Source organism: Clupea harengus, chromosome 5, assembly GCF_900700415.2.
Source record: "Clupea harengus chromosome 5, Ch_v2.0.2, whole genome shotgun sequence".
Taxonomy (NCBI): Eukaryota; Metazoa; Chordata; class Actinopteri; order Clupeiformes; family Clupeidae; genus Clupea; species Clupea harengus.
This window is the reverse complement of record NC_045156.1, coordinates 10,420,686-10,437,700: the sequence shown is the minus strand read 5'-3', so window position 1 is coordinate 10,437,700 and position 17,015 is coordinate 10,420,686. Positions and strand designations below refer to the sequence as shown.

General features: G+C 41.9%; 2 protein-coding genes across 2 annotated transcripts; both read left to right on the top strand.

The window, feature by feature from the left end:
- The first annotated feature begins 826 nt into the window (after positions 1 to 826).
- LOC105909852 (trichohyalin-like) lies at positions 827 to 3,635 on the top strand. The gene has a single exon (XM_042707815.1). The coding sequence runs from the start codon at positions 841 to 843 to the stop codon at positions 2,473 to 2,475; it is 1,635 nt and encodes a 544-aa protein (XP_042563749.1). The 5' UTR covers positions 827 to 840; the 3' UTR covers positions 2,476 to 3,635.
- A 1,840-nt stretch (positions 3,636 to 5,475) lies between these two features.
- Positions 5,476 to 15,207, top strand: odad1 (outer dynein arm docking complex subunit 1). The gene is made up of 14 exons (XM_012838517.3): positions 5,476 to 5,748; positions 5,902 to 6,001; positions 7,856 to 8,045; positions 8,538 to 8,663; positions 10,140 to 10,253; positions 10,356 to 10,423; positions 10,674 to 10,861; positions 11,073 to 11,201; positions 11,755 to 11,837; positions 12,546 to 12,714; positions 13,136 to 13,299; positions 13,742 to 13,845; positions 14,103 to 14,193; positions 14,324 to 15,207. Exons 1-14 carry the CDS (start codon positions 5,682 to 5,684, stop codon positions 14,429 to 14,431), a joined length of 1,701 nt encoding a protein of 566 aa, XP_012693971.1. The 5' UTR covers positions 5,476 to 5,681; the 3' UTR covers positions 14,432 to 15,207.
- The last annotated feature ends 1,808 nt before the right edge of the window (positions 15,208 to 17,015 follow it).

Genomic DNA, 17,015 nt, shown 5'->3' with positions numbered 1-17,015 from the left:
GACAAAGAGAGAATAGAAGAGGAGAGACTGAAGCAAAGCCATAATGAAGACAGGCAAAGAGAACTTGAGTTACAGAAAGTTGTTGAAGCAGAGATGGATGAGAAACTCAAGGAAATTGAAAGAAACATACAAGAGACAAACATCGCTAAGCTAAAACAAGCAGAGGAGGAGTGGACAGCAGTAGCCCAGCAAAAGGAGAATGAGTGGAAAGAGAGATGCAGAGAGATTGAAAAACAAAGAGAAGAGGCAGAAACAGAGGCTAAGAACGGGGGAAAGCGATTACAAGAACTGGAGAGGGAGAAACTACAAAGGCAAATGAAAATCGAAGAGGAAAAACAAAAAGAGAGAGAAAGACTCCTGGAGACCCAAAACAAGGTGATGGAGGACACACAAAGGGAGATGGAACAGAAAAAGTTAGAGATGGAGAGAAAAGAAGAGTATAGGCTGAGGCATACTGAGAAGAGACAAAGAGAGATTGAGCAAAAACGAGAATTGGACTTACAAAAGGCAGCAGAGGCAGAGAAACTCAAGGAAGCTGAGAGAAGCATGAAAGACAAAAATGAGTCTGAGCTGCAACAAATGGAGGAAAAGTGGAAGGCAATTGCTCAGCAAAAAGAGAATGAATGGAAAGAGAGATGCAGAGAGATTGAAAAACAAAGAGAGGAGGCAGAAACAGAGGCTAAAAAAGGGGAAGAGAGATTGCAAGAACTGGAGAGGGAAAAACTACAAAGGCAAATGAAAATCGAAGAGGAAAAACAAAAAGAGAGAGAAAGGCTTCTGGAGATCCAAAAAAGGGAGATAGATGAGAGACAAAGGGAGACGGAACAGAAAAAGTTAGAGATGGAGAGAAAAGAAGAGTATAGGCTGAGGCATACTGAGGAGAGACAAAGAGAGATTGAGCAAAAACGAGAAATAGACTTACAAAAGGCAGCAGAGGCAGAGAAACTCAAGGAAGCTGAGAGAAGCATGAAATACAAAAATGAGTCTGAGCTGCAACAAATGGAGGAAAAGTGGAAGGCAATTGCTCAGCAAAAGGAGAATGAGTGGAAAGAAAGATGTGAACAAATGGAGAAACAAAGGAAAGAGGCAGAGAGTAGACGGATGGTGGAAGAAGCCAAGAGAGAGGAAGAGAGATTGCAAGAGGTAGAAAGAGAAAAACTTTCAAAGCAGCTTCAAACTGAAAAGGATAAACAAAAAAGGGGAGATAGTTTCCTGGAGACCCAAAGAATGGAAATGGAGGAGAGAGAACGAGAGATGGAGGAGAGAGAACGAGATATGGGACAGAAAGAGTTGAAGATGGAGAGAGAAGAAGAGAAAAGACTGAGGCACATTGAAGAGAGACAAAGAGAGATTGCGCTAAAACAAGAAATGGAATTACAAAAGGCAGCAGAGGCAGAGATACTCAAGGAAGCTGAGAGAAGCATGAAAGACAGAAATGAGTCCGAGCTGCGACAAATGGATGAAAAGTGGAAGGCAACTGGTCAGCAAAAGGATAATGAGGGGAAAGAGAGATGTGAACAAATAGAGAAACAAAGGAAAGAGGCAAAGAGTAGACAGATGGTGGAAGAAGCAAAGAGAGAGGAAGAGAAATTGCAAGAGGTAGAAAGAGAAAAACTTCAAAACCAGCTTCAAACTGATGAAAAAACTAGTGCACCGGGAATAAATTCTGGACAGCCTTTCAAATCAAAATGGCAAATACGTCTGGAGAAAGAGAAGGAGAAACAGAGAGAGGCAAGGAGAAATGCAGGTGAGAGGCAGAGAAAGGCACAAGAGGCATGGAAAGAAGAGCTTAAAAGGAGAGAGGAGAAGAGAAAGAAAGATGAAGAGGAGAAGTACTGGTCTCAACACCCAGAGGAATGGCGCAAGCTCCAGGAAGAGCTAGCCATCAAGAAAGAGGACGAACGACGACTGCAGCTGGAGAAAAAATGGGAAGAAGAGACAAGGAGGATGGAAGAGAGAAAGAAAAGAGAGCAAAAAATTGAGGATGAGATGAGACGTGAGAGGGAAAGGCAGCGAGAGACTAAGCGACAGGAGGAAATAGAGAAACAGGAGATTGAAATGCAACGCCAACTAGAATTCGAAAAACAGAAGAAATTGGAAAGACAGAGGGAACTGGACATGGAAAGAGAGAGAGAACAGGAAATGGAAAGAGAGAGAAAACAGGAAATTCAGAGACAAACAGAAAAAGAAGAAATGGCAAGAAAAAGACAAGAGGAAGAAATGGAGGGACAGACAGAGATGGAACAACGGGAGGAGGAGGGAAGATTGACAGAAACCGATGATGACGGGAGTGAAGATCATCAAACCCAGGATGGGACGGTAGCCCAAGATAAGAGTAAAAGAAGAAGATTCCTTGGATGGGTCAATAAAAAGGTGAAAAAGAGAAATGAGACAAAAATTGAGAAGACTATCAAGAGGGAAGAGGAGGAAAGTGATGGATTAACCTTTCACCGTAAGTACCCAATAAATCTGTAAATATTCCGTCTAAGATCTTTCCTAAAATCCACATCTAAATATTGTGACTTCATGTTCTTTTTTGTGTTTTCTTGTTTTAATTTTACCAGTAACTTTAATGAGTTATCAAATCTTTTCTCTCTATAGTTTTCGGGGGTTTAGAAAAAGGGGTCAAGCGAGAACAGGAGAAGCGTCGGAGCCTACTGAACCCAGAGATAACCAGACAAAAACTAGGGGGATCCTGGCTTGAATGGGAAGAAGAAAGGCAACAGAATAAGATGGAAGAGAGAAAGAAAGTGGACCAACAAATTGAGGATGAAATGAGACGTGAGAGAGAAAGGCAGCGAGAAAATGAGCGACAGGAGGAAATAGAGAAACAGGAGATTGAGATGAAACTCCAACTAGAATTAGAAAATCAGAAGAAATTGGAAAGAGAGAGGGAACTGGAAATGGAAAGAGATAGAGAACAGGAAATTCAGAGACAGACAGAAAAAGAAGAAATGGCAAGAAAGAGACAAGAGGAAGAAATGGAGGGACAGACAGAGATGGAACAACGGGAGGAAGAGGGAAGATTGACAGAAACCGATGATGATGGGAGTGAAGATCATCAAACCCAGGATGGGACGATGGCCCAAGATAAGAGTAAAAGAAGAAGATTCCTTGGATGGGTCAATCAAAAGGTGAAAGAGAGAAATGAGACAAAGATTGAGAAGACTATTAAGAGGGAAGAGGAGGAAGGGGATGAACCTTACTTTGGAGGTAAGTACCCAATATATCTGTATATATTCTGTCTGAGATCTTTCCTAAAATCTAAATATTTTGACTTCATGTTCTTGAGTTATGTTGTTTTAATTTTACCAGTTACTTTAATAAGTTATCAAATCTTTTCTGTCTCTAGCTTTCAGAGGTTACATACCCCGGGCCCAGCGAGAACAGGAGAAGCGCAAGAGCCTACTGAACACAGAGGCAACCAGACAAAAACTAGAGGGATCCTGGCTTGACTGGGAAAAAGAAAAGAAACAGAAGAAGATAAAAAGGATAGCACAAGAGAAAGAGGCTGCAAGCCAAGCCCAGCTAGCCTTCATTTTGCAACAGAATGAAAAAGCCGACAGGAACCTGGATCGTCACAACTCTACTCAGATGTACACCACCAGCAATAAACTCCTGAAGAAACAGATGATTGGTTGGGATAGGAGCAAAAACTAGGATCTGGCTCACCAATAAACATTTTCAATATTTTGTATGTGTCTATTTTCATATTTCACAAGTATTTCAAGTATTTGTAAAATTTAAGTTAATTGCACATAATTAAGATCATCTAAGCCTCTCTCAAGATGAAGCCATGAGTCTAAAAGATATTAGGCTGTCATTTTGTAATGAAGGTTCAGAACCAAAGTTCAGTGGCTCGGGTCAGTGGGGTAGTGAGTGGCTTGCCTCGTCACCACCACAGTGTATCACATAGATGATGCAGGTGTGCCAGTATGTTCACCGCATTGTGGCTGATTGGAGGTCAGGTGGTCAACAAAAAGGGTATGAGTGTCAAAAGGTAAAGTGTCGAGAATCTTTAGGGTAGGCACAAAATGGCAGCAGGGAGACACAAATTCCGTGGCTTGTAATTTATTAAATACAAACAGCACAAATATACTAGGCCTCACACTTCTTAGGATACTAGCAAAGAGCACAGCACATGCTTTCATCAAAAAAGCTCCTTAAAAGCTTTAATGCTAGCTACCCCTCTGCCTAATTATCTGCCCCTACTGGTAAGCCTCAGTCCAGGTTCTGTTTTGTTTCTTTATTGTCAAATGCTGGCCTTCAAGATCACTGTGATCATCTAATGCTGGTTTATTGGATGTTCCCAGCAAAAGCCGTAAGAAAATCGGGGACGCAGCCTTTATCAATTACGCCCCAAAGCTATGGAAAATAGCTACTGCCTATAGACATCAGGGAAGCCAGCTTGCTAAACATTTTAATGTTTTACTTTGATCTTCATCATATTATAACGTGATATTAAGGGGTTAGGTAAACTATATCTCTGCAGAGTTTTGTTTTTTATCTTATGCTATACATTTCATCTATTTTTATCTTAAAACTTTATGCACTCTATCCCCTCTCTATGTTCATTTTATTTCATTTAATGCACTCTATCCTAGTTTTTTTGTTTTATGTTTATTTGATGTCTATTTTTAAGTGGATCACCGTGCATGTAATTTCTTTGTGCACGTTATTTCTTTGCTTTTATGCACTTTGAGCTTATTATTATATTGTTTTTGTCATGTCTGTCTGTCTGTCTGTCTGTCTGTCTGTCTGTCTGTCTGTACTGCCCCTTGTCTGATCTCTCCTGCTGCAGCTTATCTGGTGATTTATTTAATAAAACATATATTTTTTTAATTTATGGAAACCACGTCTCTGTCTCTTCAGTAACGGACCTGTGTGCCCTTATAACTATTTCCCAGGGTGGCTTAGTCGTGTAGCTTAGCCCTTCCTAGTCCTAGGTCCAGTGGCGGCTGGTGACATTTTTTTGGGGGGGGGGGGGGGGGGGGGGGCGCAGTTGGGCGGCGCGGTTAAAATAGCACTCCACAATGAGAAGAAAAGAGTTTGAGTAGAATATTAAAAAAAACAAAGCTTTATTTCAACAACACACAGTGCTCAACACTATCCAATAGCAACCATCAACAAACTGTAACTTTGGGCATGAGAGGTTCCGAGGTTTACAGAATAAAACAGGTGCCCACACACTCACATGAAAGAGGTTTAGAGCACAAGAGATTCAGAAAGAGATATCACATTTTACATTGGGTGTTTGACAAGAGTAGGCCCCACTACTGGTAAAGAAATGTAGGTCTCTACCTCCACGTTGTCGCCATATGTGCATGCATGCAGAACGGGCTGCTGTATCTTTGCAGGCTCCTGGGGGTCAAAGCGACATCCTTCAGCTGCTGGTGTCTCCCTGTCTGCGTTATAACTTAAATGTGGGGATTTGGCGCCCCTTGTTGTGGCTCAATGCACCTTATCCAACTTGGTTACGGTTGCTAACAACTAGATCAGAGTGTTGAAGAAGGGACACAACACTGTCATTTCTATCAGTCCACAGTAGTCTGCAAACTGTTCTTGGTCTCTTTATCGTTGGAGTTTGGAAAAGTTGAAATAAGCGCTACTAGTACTTTGAATGGTTAGCCCACTTTTTTTGGCACTGACGGTCTCTTGTAGGCTTTTTCAGGGGGTACAAAATGCCACGAGGAAGGTCGGCCTCAAGTTTCCGCTCCGAGAGCAGCGATATTGATATCGACGGAATTGGTATGATAAAATTGAGACTCTGCAACAATATAGTAACCCAAGTCATGAAAAATACACTTTTTTTAAGTTTTAGATTTTGTCCATCGTTATTGTGTCTTGTGCAACTAATTGAAGAAGCTTTGCATGTGTTGTGTGTTTTGTGGTGCACCTCAGCTGACACGGAGATGGTCAAACTCCAGAGACAGTTCCGTATCATGGAAGGAGACCGAAAGGCCTACAGCATCCAGTCACAGGAGCTCATACGCAAGCAACGGTGCGTCTAACGTTACTTTTAGTGAGCACCCTGTCCACTATGCACTATGTTTTTTTTTCTAAATCCTGATTTTTTAAATATGGAAATGTGTAAACTATGGACCAGTGAGCCAATGTGCGCGTGACTGTGATAGTAGGTGGGTTACAATTCTACTCATTAACATATCCGAAGCGCATTCATGAAAATTCGGCTGAAGATACGAGTCTGTCCGCTTTTCCATCCGCTGTGAATTTAAAATGGATACTTATAATTAAGAGAGAAGTTGTGAACAGCTGTGATATCAAGGCATAAGGTTAACAGAAGCATAAACTTTAACGGAAGCTCCTGATAACATTTCAACAAATGCGAATGTATGCGAATATACCCGTTTCCAACCACCTCAGTCGCAGTATTACATTACAAATCAACTCCACCCCACCTTTATTCGCATTCGATTTTATGCCAATTTTAAACGTTTCCAGTCAGGATTTCTTATTGGAGTGGTCAAAACGCATTTCAAAGTTGGATATAAACTCAGCTACTGTCCGCATATGGAGTTAGATTTGTTTCATAATTCACAAACAAACGAAACGCGATTCAAACAAACGAAACGCAAGTCACAAACAAACGAAACGCGATTCAAACAAACGAAACGCGATTCACAAATGTATTTCATGATTCACAAATAAATGACCCCATGACATTTGTTTGCAACCTGACGAACACGAGTTACAAATCCCTGCATTCGTCTGTGTGGATTTTTGGAACTTTCCTAACGCGTTTAGATTCACAAATGCATTTTTTCTAAAAGATATTATCTGCAGCCTATCAGATCTCTTCCAATTTTGGTGTGGTAAATTGGGACAGCATGTTTCAGGTAATTTGGGGCAACATTTTTAGGGTATAAAATTAAATGTGTCAATAGTTTAGTCATAAATAACCTGATTAAAAGTGAAAAAGTCACATTTATAACAACACAAAACCTAAGTGATGTATCCTAGGCAATTTTTAGCGGAAGGAATTAGAGGTTAGAGTTGCTAACCGTCAGAGCTGTGTGTAGTGGGCCTTGTAATTTGGGTCAGATTATTTTATGTCAATAATATCCTGAAAATGTTTTAATAATAATGGCCATGTTGTTAAAACATTGAAGCAAAAGCAAATGTAGGCCTTGTGTGGTATTCACAACACATATTAAGTGAGCTATCAAGCAGTAAACCTATCTTACTGTTAATGTATGTAGGTGTAGACTCGTCTGCACTTTGCCTAATCTACAAGTTGTTCTCATTTATTAAACTTATTCATTTTGGGGAATAGAATGGCACCCAGGAAAGATACAGACAGACCAAGGGAGAGTGAAGTGCAAGGGAGAGTGAACAAACAGGGAAAAGTAAAGGGCAAGTAGGCTACAACATGTGGAAGGAGCACAGAATGAAGGGAGCATTACAGGAGTACAGATAACTTGAAAGGGCAGGCCAGATCAGAAGATAACACATAATGCACAACCTTAAAGATATATTTATGGTTAACAAATCCATTACAATGTTTTTTTTAAATGTTTAATTATTGTTCAATACATTAATCTACACCCATACGTCTGTGTCCCAAATTACCAAACATACTGTCCCAAATTACCAAACAAGTTGCTTAAAATTAGTTTTGTGTCAACTCCACTAAAATAGTGAGCCATGCATTCATAAAATATAATGAAGACTTATTTTTTACACTTAAATAATGTGGATACCTTGAGGAATTCAGAAAAGTCTCATTTATTTTATTGGGTTATGTTTGTAATTTGATGACAAACTTAAGCTCAGAAGATAAAATTACAAAAAATGTCCCAATATACCTGAATCCACCCTACACGCATATGCGTAGTGTGGAGATTGAGCGTTTGCGGAAAGAGCAGGATGAACTGCAGAAGAGTCTGGGAGCGTCCAAGAGTGCATCCCGGCGTCAGCAGGACAGTGAGGATGCAGAGCAACTGCGCTCTCACCTAACACAGAAGGACGAGGTAGAGGAACAGATGGAGAAGGAGAGGCAGAACCAAGCAGATCTACAGCAAGAGGTTTCCTCACACACATACATACCTATGACACACACACACACACACACACACATTCCCCCATACACACTTTGTTTTTCTCTCACACACTCAAAACAAGCAATACACAACATCCCACAAACACGTACAGTCACATATACATGTATATACTCAAAAATGAATACATGATTCAGTCATGCGGGTTGTGCCAATAGAATTCCTTTTCAGTACATAATGATAGGAGAAAATCGTTAAGAAAGAAAACACTGGCCTAAGGCACTGTCATATCTTGCATATGGTTATGGTTAAGTATTTAGAAGAGGCTGTTATCCAAAACAACTGACAATATATATATATAACTGAAAGCAGAAGACCTAAACTTAGATTTTATACATGTATAGTAAGTTGGCCTTACTCTTGTGTATCAGGCCAAAAAAGGTTAAAACTCAACGCTTGACTTGTGAGCTGATGTTCTGTTTCTGTGTTTCTGCTTTTCTGCGTCTCTGGTGGACCCAGATGTCAGAGATGCATAGGAAGCTGGAGGAAGTGAGGCGGGGAGAGGTGAGCATCGCTCACAGTCTCACAGACAAGGCCAATCACACGCAGAAGGCCACCCGCACATTGGAGAACAAACTGGACCGGGTGAGAACAACACCACAAAAACACCACAGAGCATATGCTGAACATAAATGTAGTTTACACGGCTCTTCTTAATGCTGTAGAATGCTCCATTCACTTGAATGGAGCGTCCCAACGTTCTGTGGTCAACTATTTTTCCATATTTGACCGTTGCTATGCATAATTGACCGCTGTCAAGGGAAGTGGCCTTTTTGCCTCGGATTCACATCTTTCGTAGCACTCCACAAGTAGTCCGGTAACTTATCAACCCCAGCGTATTCCATTGCTTTGCGACGATAATTGAGCAGCTGTGTTCTAAAGAATGTTCAACGTCTTTGAAGTTCAACGTCTTTGGCGAACTATTTCTCTGCTGATCAACATTAAGAATGGTAACAAATAAATTGTAAAAAGACTCACTGTGTTAAGTTATTTTTTCATTTTGGCAAGTAGCCGTGTATTAAGCGTAAGCCCCTTCAGGGCAAAGCAAGACCTGTCGGGGCTTATTTTCCCGATAATGACCGGCGTTCTATACATTATCCCTTACTTATTTGTGTCAAGTGCGGGTATATATATATAATATATCTATGGGAAAAACCCTCTTGTTGTAAGGACATCAAGACTAACCGGAAATAGATGACAAAGATCTGGACAGAAATTGAATTTCCAGTTTTTCTTCCTAAATCCCCAAAAGGAAGTGTATATCACGAAAATTATAATAAAGGTTACAGATTGCAGTGATAAACAGAGTCGAGGCTTCACTTGGGCACCCGCACTGTTGAATCAGATGGAGGACAACTGACACCGAATGAGGGAAAGGCTCTGGGTCTTATACGCAGGGTGGGCACAGATGCTAACACGCAAGGAAACTACACGAGGCATCACACATAACACACAGACTCCTACTCGCTAACAGAAGATACATGCTGATCTTTTATCTTGTCGGCCTGTCGTCGCGTTTCTTTTGGCGGTTGAATTGTCATGTTAGAAGTTGGCCAAACTATGATGCCGTTAAGCAATTTGCAGGAAGTAAACTTAGACTAGTAGTGTACACTCTGGTGTCAGGAGCTCACCGTCTAAGCAGCCATTCCTCAGAGAGCATCACGTGATTATTTGATACATGCTGATCTAAACATAAGAGGGGAACACGGATACGCTCTTAATTTGAACGTTAAACATAGAATTACCATTACATCTTACATGCTAGGAATTATGGGTGACCTCACCATAACTGGAACACAACATAGGAGCACACAGCCCTGCATGCTACAATATGATGCTAAACGTACCTGAATGAAATGTTTCTGCACCTTTTCATATCTCTGTCATATCATACTTCATGCTCTAATTCTATGCTCTAAGTATGTACATTGTTTGTAAGTTGCAATTCCTAAATTCTACCTTAGTACAACATGTTTTTTCCCCCTAGCATGCTAATAAAAATATGTGCATGCTTGTTTTAAGAAGTGAAACTCACCTCTGGGGTCTGGGGTACCTTGACAGGCCCTCACTCGCTTCAGTGAGCAGCTGACAAGGAACAGCCGCCTGAGGGAGGAGTTGGAAACGCTACGCGTGGAACGCCTACGCTTCCAGCAGCTGCATCGCCGACTGGAGAAGGTCAGAGGTCATGGCCTAGCCAATCAGAGCTTATTATGAGAATGGACGTAATATTTCCTACCATCAGCCTACACAGAGCTTTATTTTATTTTATTTTTGGAGGAGTTACTGGAGATTCGCAGGGATATTGGAGACGTCATCAGCATGTCCACAGCTGCTTATGATGCCAGGTGAGGACGTAACTTACTGTGTCCGTGATAGATTATGAGGATATTGGATAACTATTGTTCGATATTCTCTACATCCAAAGCTCATGCAGTTTATGTAGTTTGTGTAGCCTGTTGACTTTTACAAATTCCCTATTCACTTTTGAGATGACAATAACTAGAAGAAGCTTGTGTCTGTGCGTCTGTGCGTCTGTGTGTCTGTGTGTCTGTGTGTCTGTGTGTCTGTCTTTCTGTGCGTCTGCGGCCTGCTCAGGGTGGAGGCCCAGACTAAGATGACCATGCTGAAAGAGAAAGCAGTCAAGGACCTGGTGCAGTACAGCGCTGAGATGAAGGAGCTGGAGAGGGTCATCGCACACGAACGCCGCCTCAAGGAGTTCATGAGCACCAAGTGTAACGAGAGGAGCACCCAGGATGAGGGCCAGGACATAGGCAGCAAGCAAGGTGTGTGTGTGTGTGTGTGTGTGTGTGTGTGTGTGTGTGTGTGTGTGTGTGTGTTTGTGTGTGTGTGTGTGTATGTGAGTTGAATCCGTTGAACATCTGAGTTTCAGTCTTGACCCCTAAATCTTTTTGATAAAAAGCAATGAACGTGTTAGTTGTTGTGCGAGTGATGATGACATTGATGATGTACGCTGCGATAACGTCTTTTCGACAGAGATGAAGGACCAGAGAAGGACAGAGTCAGGAGAGGACAGTGCGGAGACTCTTCAGGAAGTGTTCTGCAAGATCCGGAGCGTGACGGGAGAGGACGATTTGGACGTGTTGGTGACTAAGTTCATTCAGGGTCAGTTGAGTTATTCTGATGTGGATGCCCATCACCCTATATGGGCCTACCATACCTCAGTGTTACATTACCATGCCATTAGAACGTTTTAAAATGTGCTCATGGAACAGTGGATGTGGGAAAAAGGTATATATAAGGAATTAGGAGTATGTAAATTTGTTTGATATAATAGTGGTATAATATACCTGAACTCTTGAGTGGTCCTCAGGCAGACAGGTATTGAAGTGGTTTTGTAATGGTGTGATGCAGTGTTCACTCCATAAAACAACTTAATGTAATGAGTTGTAATGGCACAGAAATATGGCAGAATACTTACTTTCATTATGGACTTTAGAAGACTTTAGACTTTAGTTCCAGGAATGTCAATAAATACACAATAGACACTAAAGGCAGGGGTTCGCTTTTTTCAGACATGTGACCATCTGAACCTCTAGGGAGCGCCAAAATCCTACTCACAGTGCTACATAGAGCCACTACGCATGGCATGACAGTAAATGCATTACCAACATGTACTCTGAACTGTGTTCTTAATTAACTGTTCATCTGCACTTAGTGGAAGACCGGAACTTTGCTCTCTTCAACTACGTCAATGAGCAGAACAACCATGCTGAGGCTCTCAGAGATGAAATTAATCAGGTCAGTGCTGTCTCTCCCCCTTGGATGTGAAGTGTACAAATGTACAGTATGCGTGTATATGTATGTCTTTAGATCAATGTTCTACTTTTTAAACTATATCTAATTGTAGGATGAAATTATGTTTCAAATTGTATCTTTTTATCTCATCGGTCTCAAATGATTTAAAGTGCATTTTCAAAAGAGAATATCTTGCAGGTGGTACATCCAAACATTACATTTGTTCATCTGTGTGTGTGTGTGCCTGTGTGTGTGTGTGTGTGTGTGTGTATGTGTGTCCGTGTGTGTCTGTGTGTGTGTGTGTGTGTGTGTGTGTGTGTGTGTGTGTGTGTCTGTGTGTCTGTGTGTCTTTGTCTGTGTGTCTTTGTGTGGGTGTGTGGGTGTTTGTGTGAGTGAGTGTGTGTCTGTGTCTGTGTCTGTGTCTGTGTGTGTGTGTGTGTGTGTGTGAGTGTGTGTCTGTGTCTGTGCCTGTGTCTCTGTCTGTGTCTCTGTCTGTGTCTCTGTCTGTGTCTGTGTCTGTGTGTGTGAGTGTGTGTCTGTGTCTGTGTCTGTGTCTCTGTCTCTGTCTGTGTCTGTGTCTGTGTCTGTGTCTGTGTGTGTGTCTGTGTCTCTGTCTGTGTCTCTGTCTGTGTCTCTGTCTGTGTCTGTGTCTGTGTCTGTGTCTGTGTCTGTGTGTCTGTGTCTGTGTCTGTGTCTGTGTGTGTGAGACAGACCAAAGAAGAACTGGAGCAGTTCCGTCTGGCAGGGCAGCAGCAGGAAGAGGAGCACCATGTCGTGCTGAGGGAGGTGGAGGAGCAGCAGAGGGAGGCTCAGGCCCAGGCCCAGGAGCACGAGGCCCTGGCCAACGCTGTCAGCAAGATCCTGGACCAGATCAAGACTGGTAATATACACTAATGAGCCACACTGTGCAGAAAATTACCAGTCTGACCTTATGGTGTGTGTGTGTGTGTGTGTGTGTGTGTGTGTGTGTGTGTGTGTGTGTGTGTGTGTGTGTGTGTGTGTGTGTGTGTGTGTGTGTGTGTGTGTGTGTGTGTGTGTGTGTGTGTGTGTGTGTGTGTGTGTGCATATGTATGTGTACACAGGTATGTGTGTGTGTGTGTATGTGTATTCAGGTCTCTGTGTTTGTGTGTGTCTGGTTTCGTGTGCACTGATGTCTCTTGACAGCTGAAGGCCAAAGATTTATGCTCTTTTCAAAAAGAGCAGTTGAGATACAAAGAAAGATAAGTGAAATGAAATTGGACTGGTGGCATTTAAGACAGTGGAAGCAAACTGAATCATATTGTTTGTTTTTTTTGTGGCAGGAGTCAACAGTTTGTTCCAGCAGATCGACTGTGATCGCGCTGTTCTTGAGGACCTGCTCGGCTCCTCCTCAGGCATCAGGGACAACAACATCATGACATACCTGGGCCAGGTGGAGCAGAGAGCCAATGAGCTGCTCACTGTGCAAGCCTATGTCAACTCTAAGGTATGTCTGTGCAAGCCTATGTCAACTCTAAGGTATGTCTGTGCAAGCTTATGTCAACTCTAAGGTATGTCTGTGCAAGCGTATGTCAACTCTAAGGTATGTCTGTGCAAGCTTATGTCAACTCTAGGGTATGTCTGTGCAAGCTTATGTCAACTCTAAGGTATGTCTGTGCAAGCCTATGTCAACTCTAAGGTATATCTGTGCAAGCTTATGTCAACTCTAGGGTATGTCTGTGGAAGCCTATGTCAACTCTAAGGTATGTCTGTGGAAACCTATGTCAACTCTAGGGTATGTCTGTGCAAGCGTATGTCAACTCTAAGGCATGTCTGTGCAAGCTTATGTCAACTCTAAGGTATTTCTGTGCAAGCCTCAAACAGAAGTGAAATAGTATAGTTTCATCTGCCTCCAAAGATGAGTGTAAGTATCCACTCATTTCTTGCAGGATTTGGACCAAGATTATGACCCAAAGGAGGTGGCTCAGGTTCTGTTGGGTCAGAATCCAGAACTGCAGAAGCAGAATATCTCCATCCAGCCCCCAGTAACACGGTATGTCCTGCCAGAAGGAAGTGGTGGCTGTACGTAAAAGTGTGGTTTGTTGTGTGCGCTAAGGATGTGAATGACTGCATATGTATTTCAGCATGGGTGCGTTTGTGTGGTTTGTGTATTTTGTATAATGCACAGTGCATTTTCAAAACAGAATTACTTGTAGGTGGTACCTCCAAACATTACATTTGTTCATCTGTGTTTGTGTGTGTGTCTGAGTGTGTGTGTGTGTGTGTGTGTGTGTTCTCTTCACTTCTCAGGGATGACTATGACACTGAGGAATCTCCACTTACCGATGAAGATGAGCGCCCTTTGACCCAGGAAGAACTCCGTCAGCGCATCCTGAAAGGGGTGAGCGATGCAATACAAGTCACATACTCCCACATATTCATCCGCCTACTGCGGAAAAGTAATCTGTTGGTCATGTTATGTTGTTGTTACCATGACAGTTTCTCAGTTCCTTAATGTTGTGACTCCGCAGGTTCTACGCAGAGAGGGTGGCCCTCGCAGCAGCGGAGGGAGGGACGTGAAGGCCTCCCGGATCAGCACCATCCTCAGCAGCCGCTTGCGTGTCGTCACAGAGACCTGAGCATGTTCACGCAGATGTCATCTGGTTCTAGAACGGACCCTGGAACTGATGAGGACCTGAATGTGAGGGCTCAAATATCTACTGACCGTCGATTATGCTTAGAACCGCTCCAGTCTTATGTTATGAGGATAGTTTTCTATGTTTCTCAGAAGACATTAAGGTCACGGTCTGTTGTGATTTGCAACACAAATACAAAATATGCTTTCTGTAAGTCACTTTGAATAAAAACATCTGCTAAATATTTAAACTTAAATGATTTTACATTTATAGTAAAGGAGTTCATTTAGTTATGTGGTAAGAAGGGCTTAGCTATGTGTGAAATGAATTTTTAACCTCAGCAAGGTTGAAACTTCAGTTATTTTCTGTTGAAAGTTGAGTAACAGGGTAACGGCACAGAGAGTGGTGACTTGCTAGGGCTGGTTCTGCCTTGCATGCTTCCCCTTTTACCTAATTTTGAAGAAGCTCCACTTTTCCTCTCGGCATGGGACCCTCAAACCGATTATGAATTGTCTAGATCTATCACCTTCAGTTTTTACTTTTTTTTTACGCCTATCTTTGAAGTTAATGTAATCGAAAAGATGTATTTGTTGGAATGGGGAACATCATCTGTTGTTTCAAATTAAGTAAAGTGAAGATTAAGCCAATCATCAAACACAGAGTCCTTTGTTCACTAAGCAGGCATCTGGTCTTTTGATGTCCTTTTTTGCCATCTGGCATGCGTGTGTCTGTTCACCACCGTCAGTGAGCCTTCACAATAAAGTTAAATGTCAGTGCAATCCTGTACTTCACCTGAAGGGGGCAGCATGTACCAATTGTATTCATTCCTGGTCACCAACTGTACTTGAAAATGCTGGCGAGGATTCAGTACACCTAAATACGGAAAATTAGATCAAACTTTAACTTGAAATATTTTCAATATTATGTAATAGGTAATGTAATCATAACTGCCCTTTTAAACATCTCTTTTCACCGTGAAACTTTTTTTGTCATGTTTTGTATAACCTTAATTAATTCCCCATGTATAACTGAACAGAGGGGGTGTGCATCCCAAGACTAACTTGTACTATCACATCACAAAAATAGATGATGTCCTACAGCTGAAATGAAATGTAGTGGGAAGTAAAATGGGATTTGGCTGTTTTTAAAGGGTCATTTTTTTCAGCCAGCACTGAGCCAAAAGCAACAAAGGTGGTGAACAATTTCCCTGAGCAAATCAGTGGTTTTAGACGGCAAAAAAATGGACCAGGTATCTAAGGCAAGCGCAATATTCATTATCCTCTTCATTCTAAGCCTGAAATCGCCTGGTACAAAAGCTGTAACAGGAAATATGAATCAGGAAGTCGGGAAGTTGTACTGTTTCTTTAATTTTCTTTCTCTCAACCCCTTTCTCTCACTCTTTCACTCTCTCTCTTTTTGTCTTTCTAACTCATACTCTCTTACTGTCACTGAGGGAAAAACATGGCAGAGTAATCGTAACTGTTTAAATGGGGAAGTGAACCTTCATTGATGACTGCAGAGAGAAATAAAAACGTTTCTAAAAACAGATTATGACAAAGTGGGAGGAGTAAGAAAATCGCTCTTTGAAATTTGACCCATGTATAACCCCCACCACTCACAGCAAAAGGTCCCTGTGTGCAGGGCCCTTTGCGTCACCATGGAAACCCTGGCTTTAATCACAACACAGCTTCATTTCCTCATCTTGACAAGAGCGCCACATCGCCCACTATGGCTCCCCAGTTTAGCCAGTCACACTGCACTCTCTCTCTCTACACACAACCCTTCTCTCGCTATATCTGTGTCTCTTCCTCTCTCTCTCTGTCTCTCTTTCCAATCTCTCCTTGCCTCTCGGTATCTGTCTCTCTCTATATAGTCTCTCCCTTGCTATCTCTCTCTATTTGCCTCTCTCTTCACACACTCCCTCCCTCTCTGTCTGTTTCTCATACCCTCACTCTGTCCCTCCCTCCCACTCATTCTCTAGCTTTCTCTTTTTCTGTGTGTGTGTGTTTCTCTCTCTCTCTCTCTCTCATGCCATATTTCTGTACTCTGGACTCTACTTTCCCCCCCTCTCTGTGTTTCTTGTACTCTCTCCTTTCTTGTTTTTTTTTTGTCTATTTCTCTAAAGATTATGCGCTGTGTTTTGCATAGTTGTAAATATCTTATCATTCTGAGCTGTTGAACAATTGAGCTCACAGTATGTAGTCACATTCTTCAGAGTGCATGCTATTCTCAGCTTTTTTTTTACATACAAACTTTTACTTTCATATCCGCATGCGCACATCCAGACTCACCCACACACTCTTATCTCTCACTCTGCAAGTTGGCTCATATCCTGTTCATTTGTTCCCTCTCTATCTCAACTGTGCTCTTATCCTCATTTACACTCCATATCCGGTTCAGCTCGCTCGCTCACACACTCGCAGTAAGGTTGTTATCATGCTAACTTTTGAAAATTATCATGATAACTGCTTCTATCACGATTATTAGAGTTGATGAAATGGCTGCAGATAACCTTGTTTCAAATAAAGTTATTAAAATGTGTTAAATACTTTTACCAAGAGGATAGTACTGATCAGAAATGCTACTA

Bases quoted from the DNA above. Each gene is read 5' to 3' on its own strand.
- odad1 (XM_012838517.3), top strand. From the start codon at position 5,682: ATGCCACGAGGAAGGTCGGCCTCAAGTTTCCGCTCCGAGAGCAGCGAT. The intron at 13,300-13,741 runs GTATGTCTGTGC...CATTTCTTGCAG, and splicing joins AAGCCTATGTCAACTCTAAG to GATTTGGACCAAGATTATGA. The intron at 13,846-14,102 runs GTATGTCCTGCC...TTCACTTCTCAG, and splicing joins ATCCAGCCCCCAGTAACACG to GGATGACTATGACACTGAGG.
- LOC105909852 (XM_042707815.1), top strand. From the start codon at position 841: ATGGAGAGAAAAGAAGAGTATAGGCTGAGGCATACTGAGGAGAGACAA.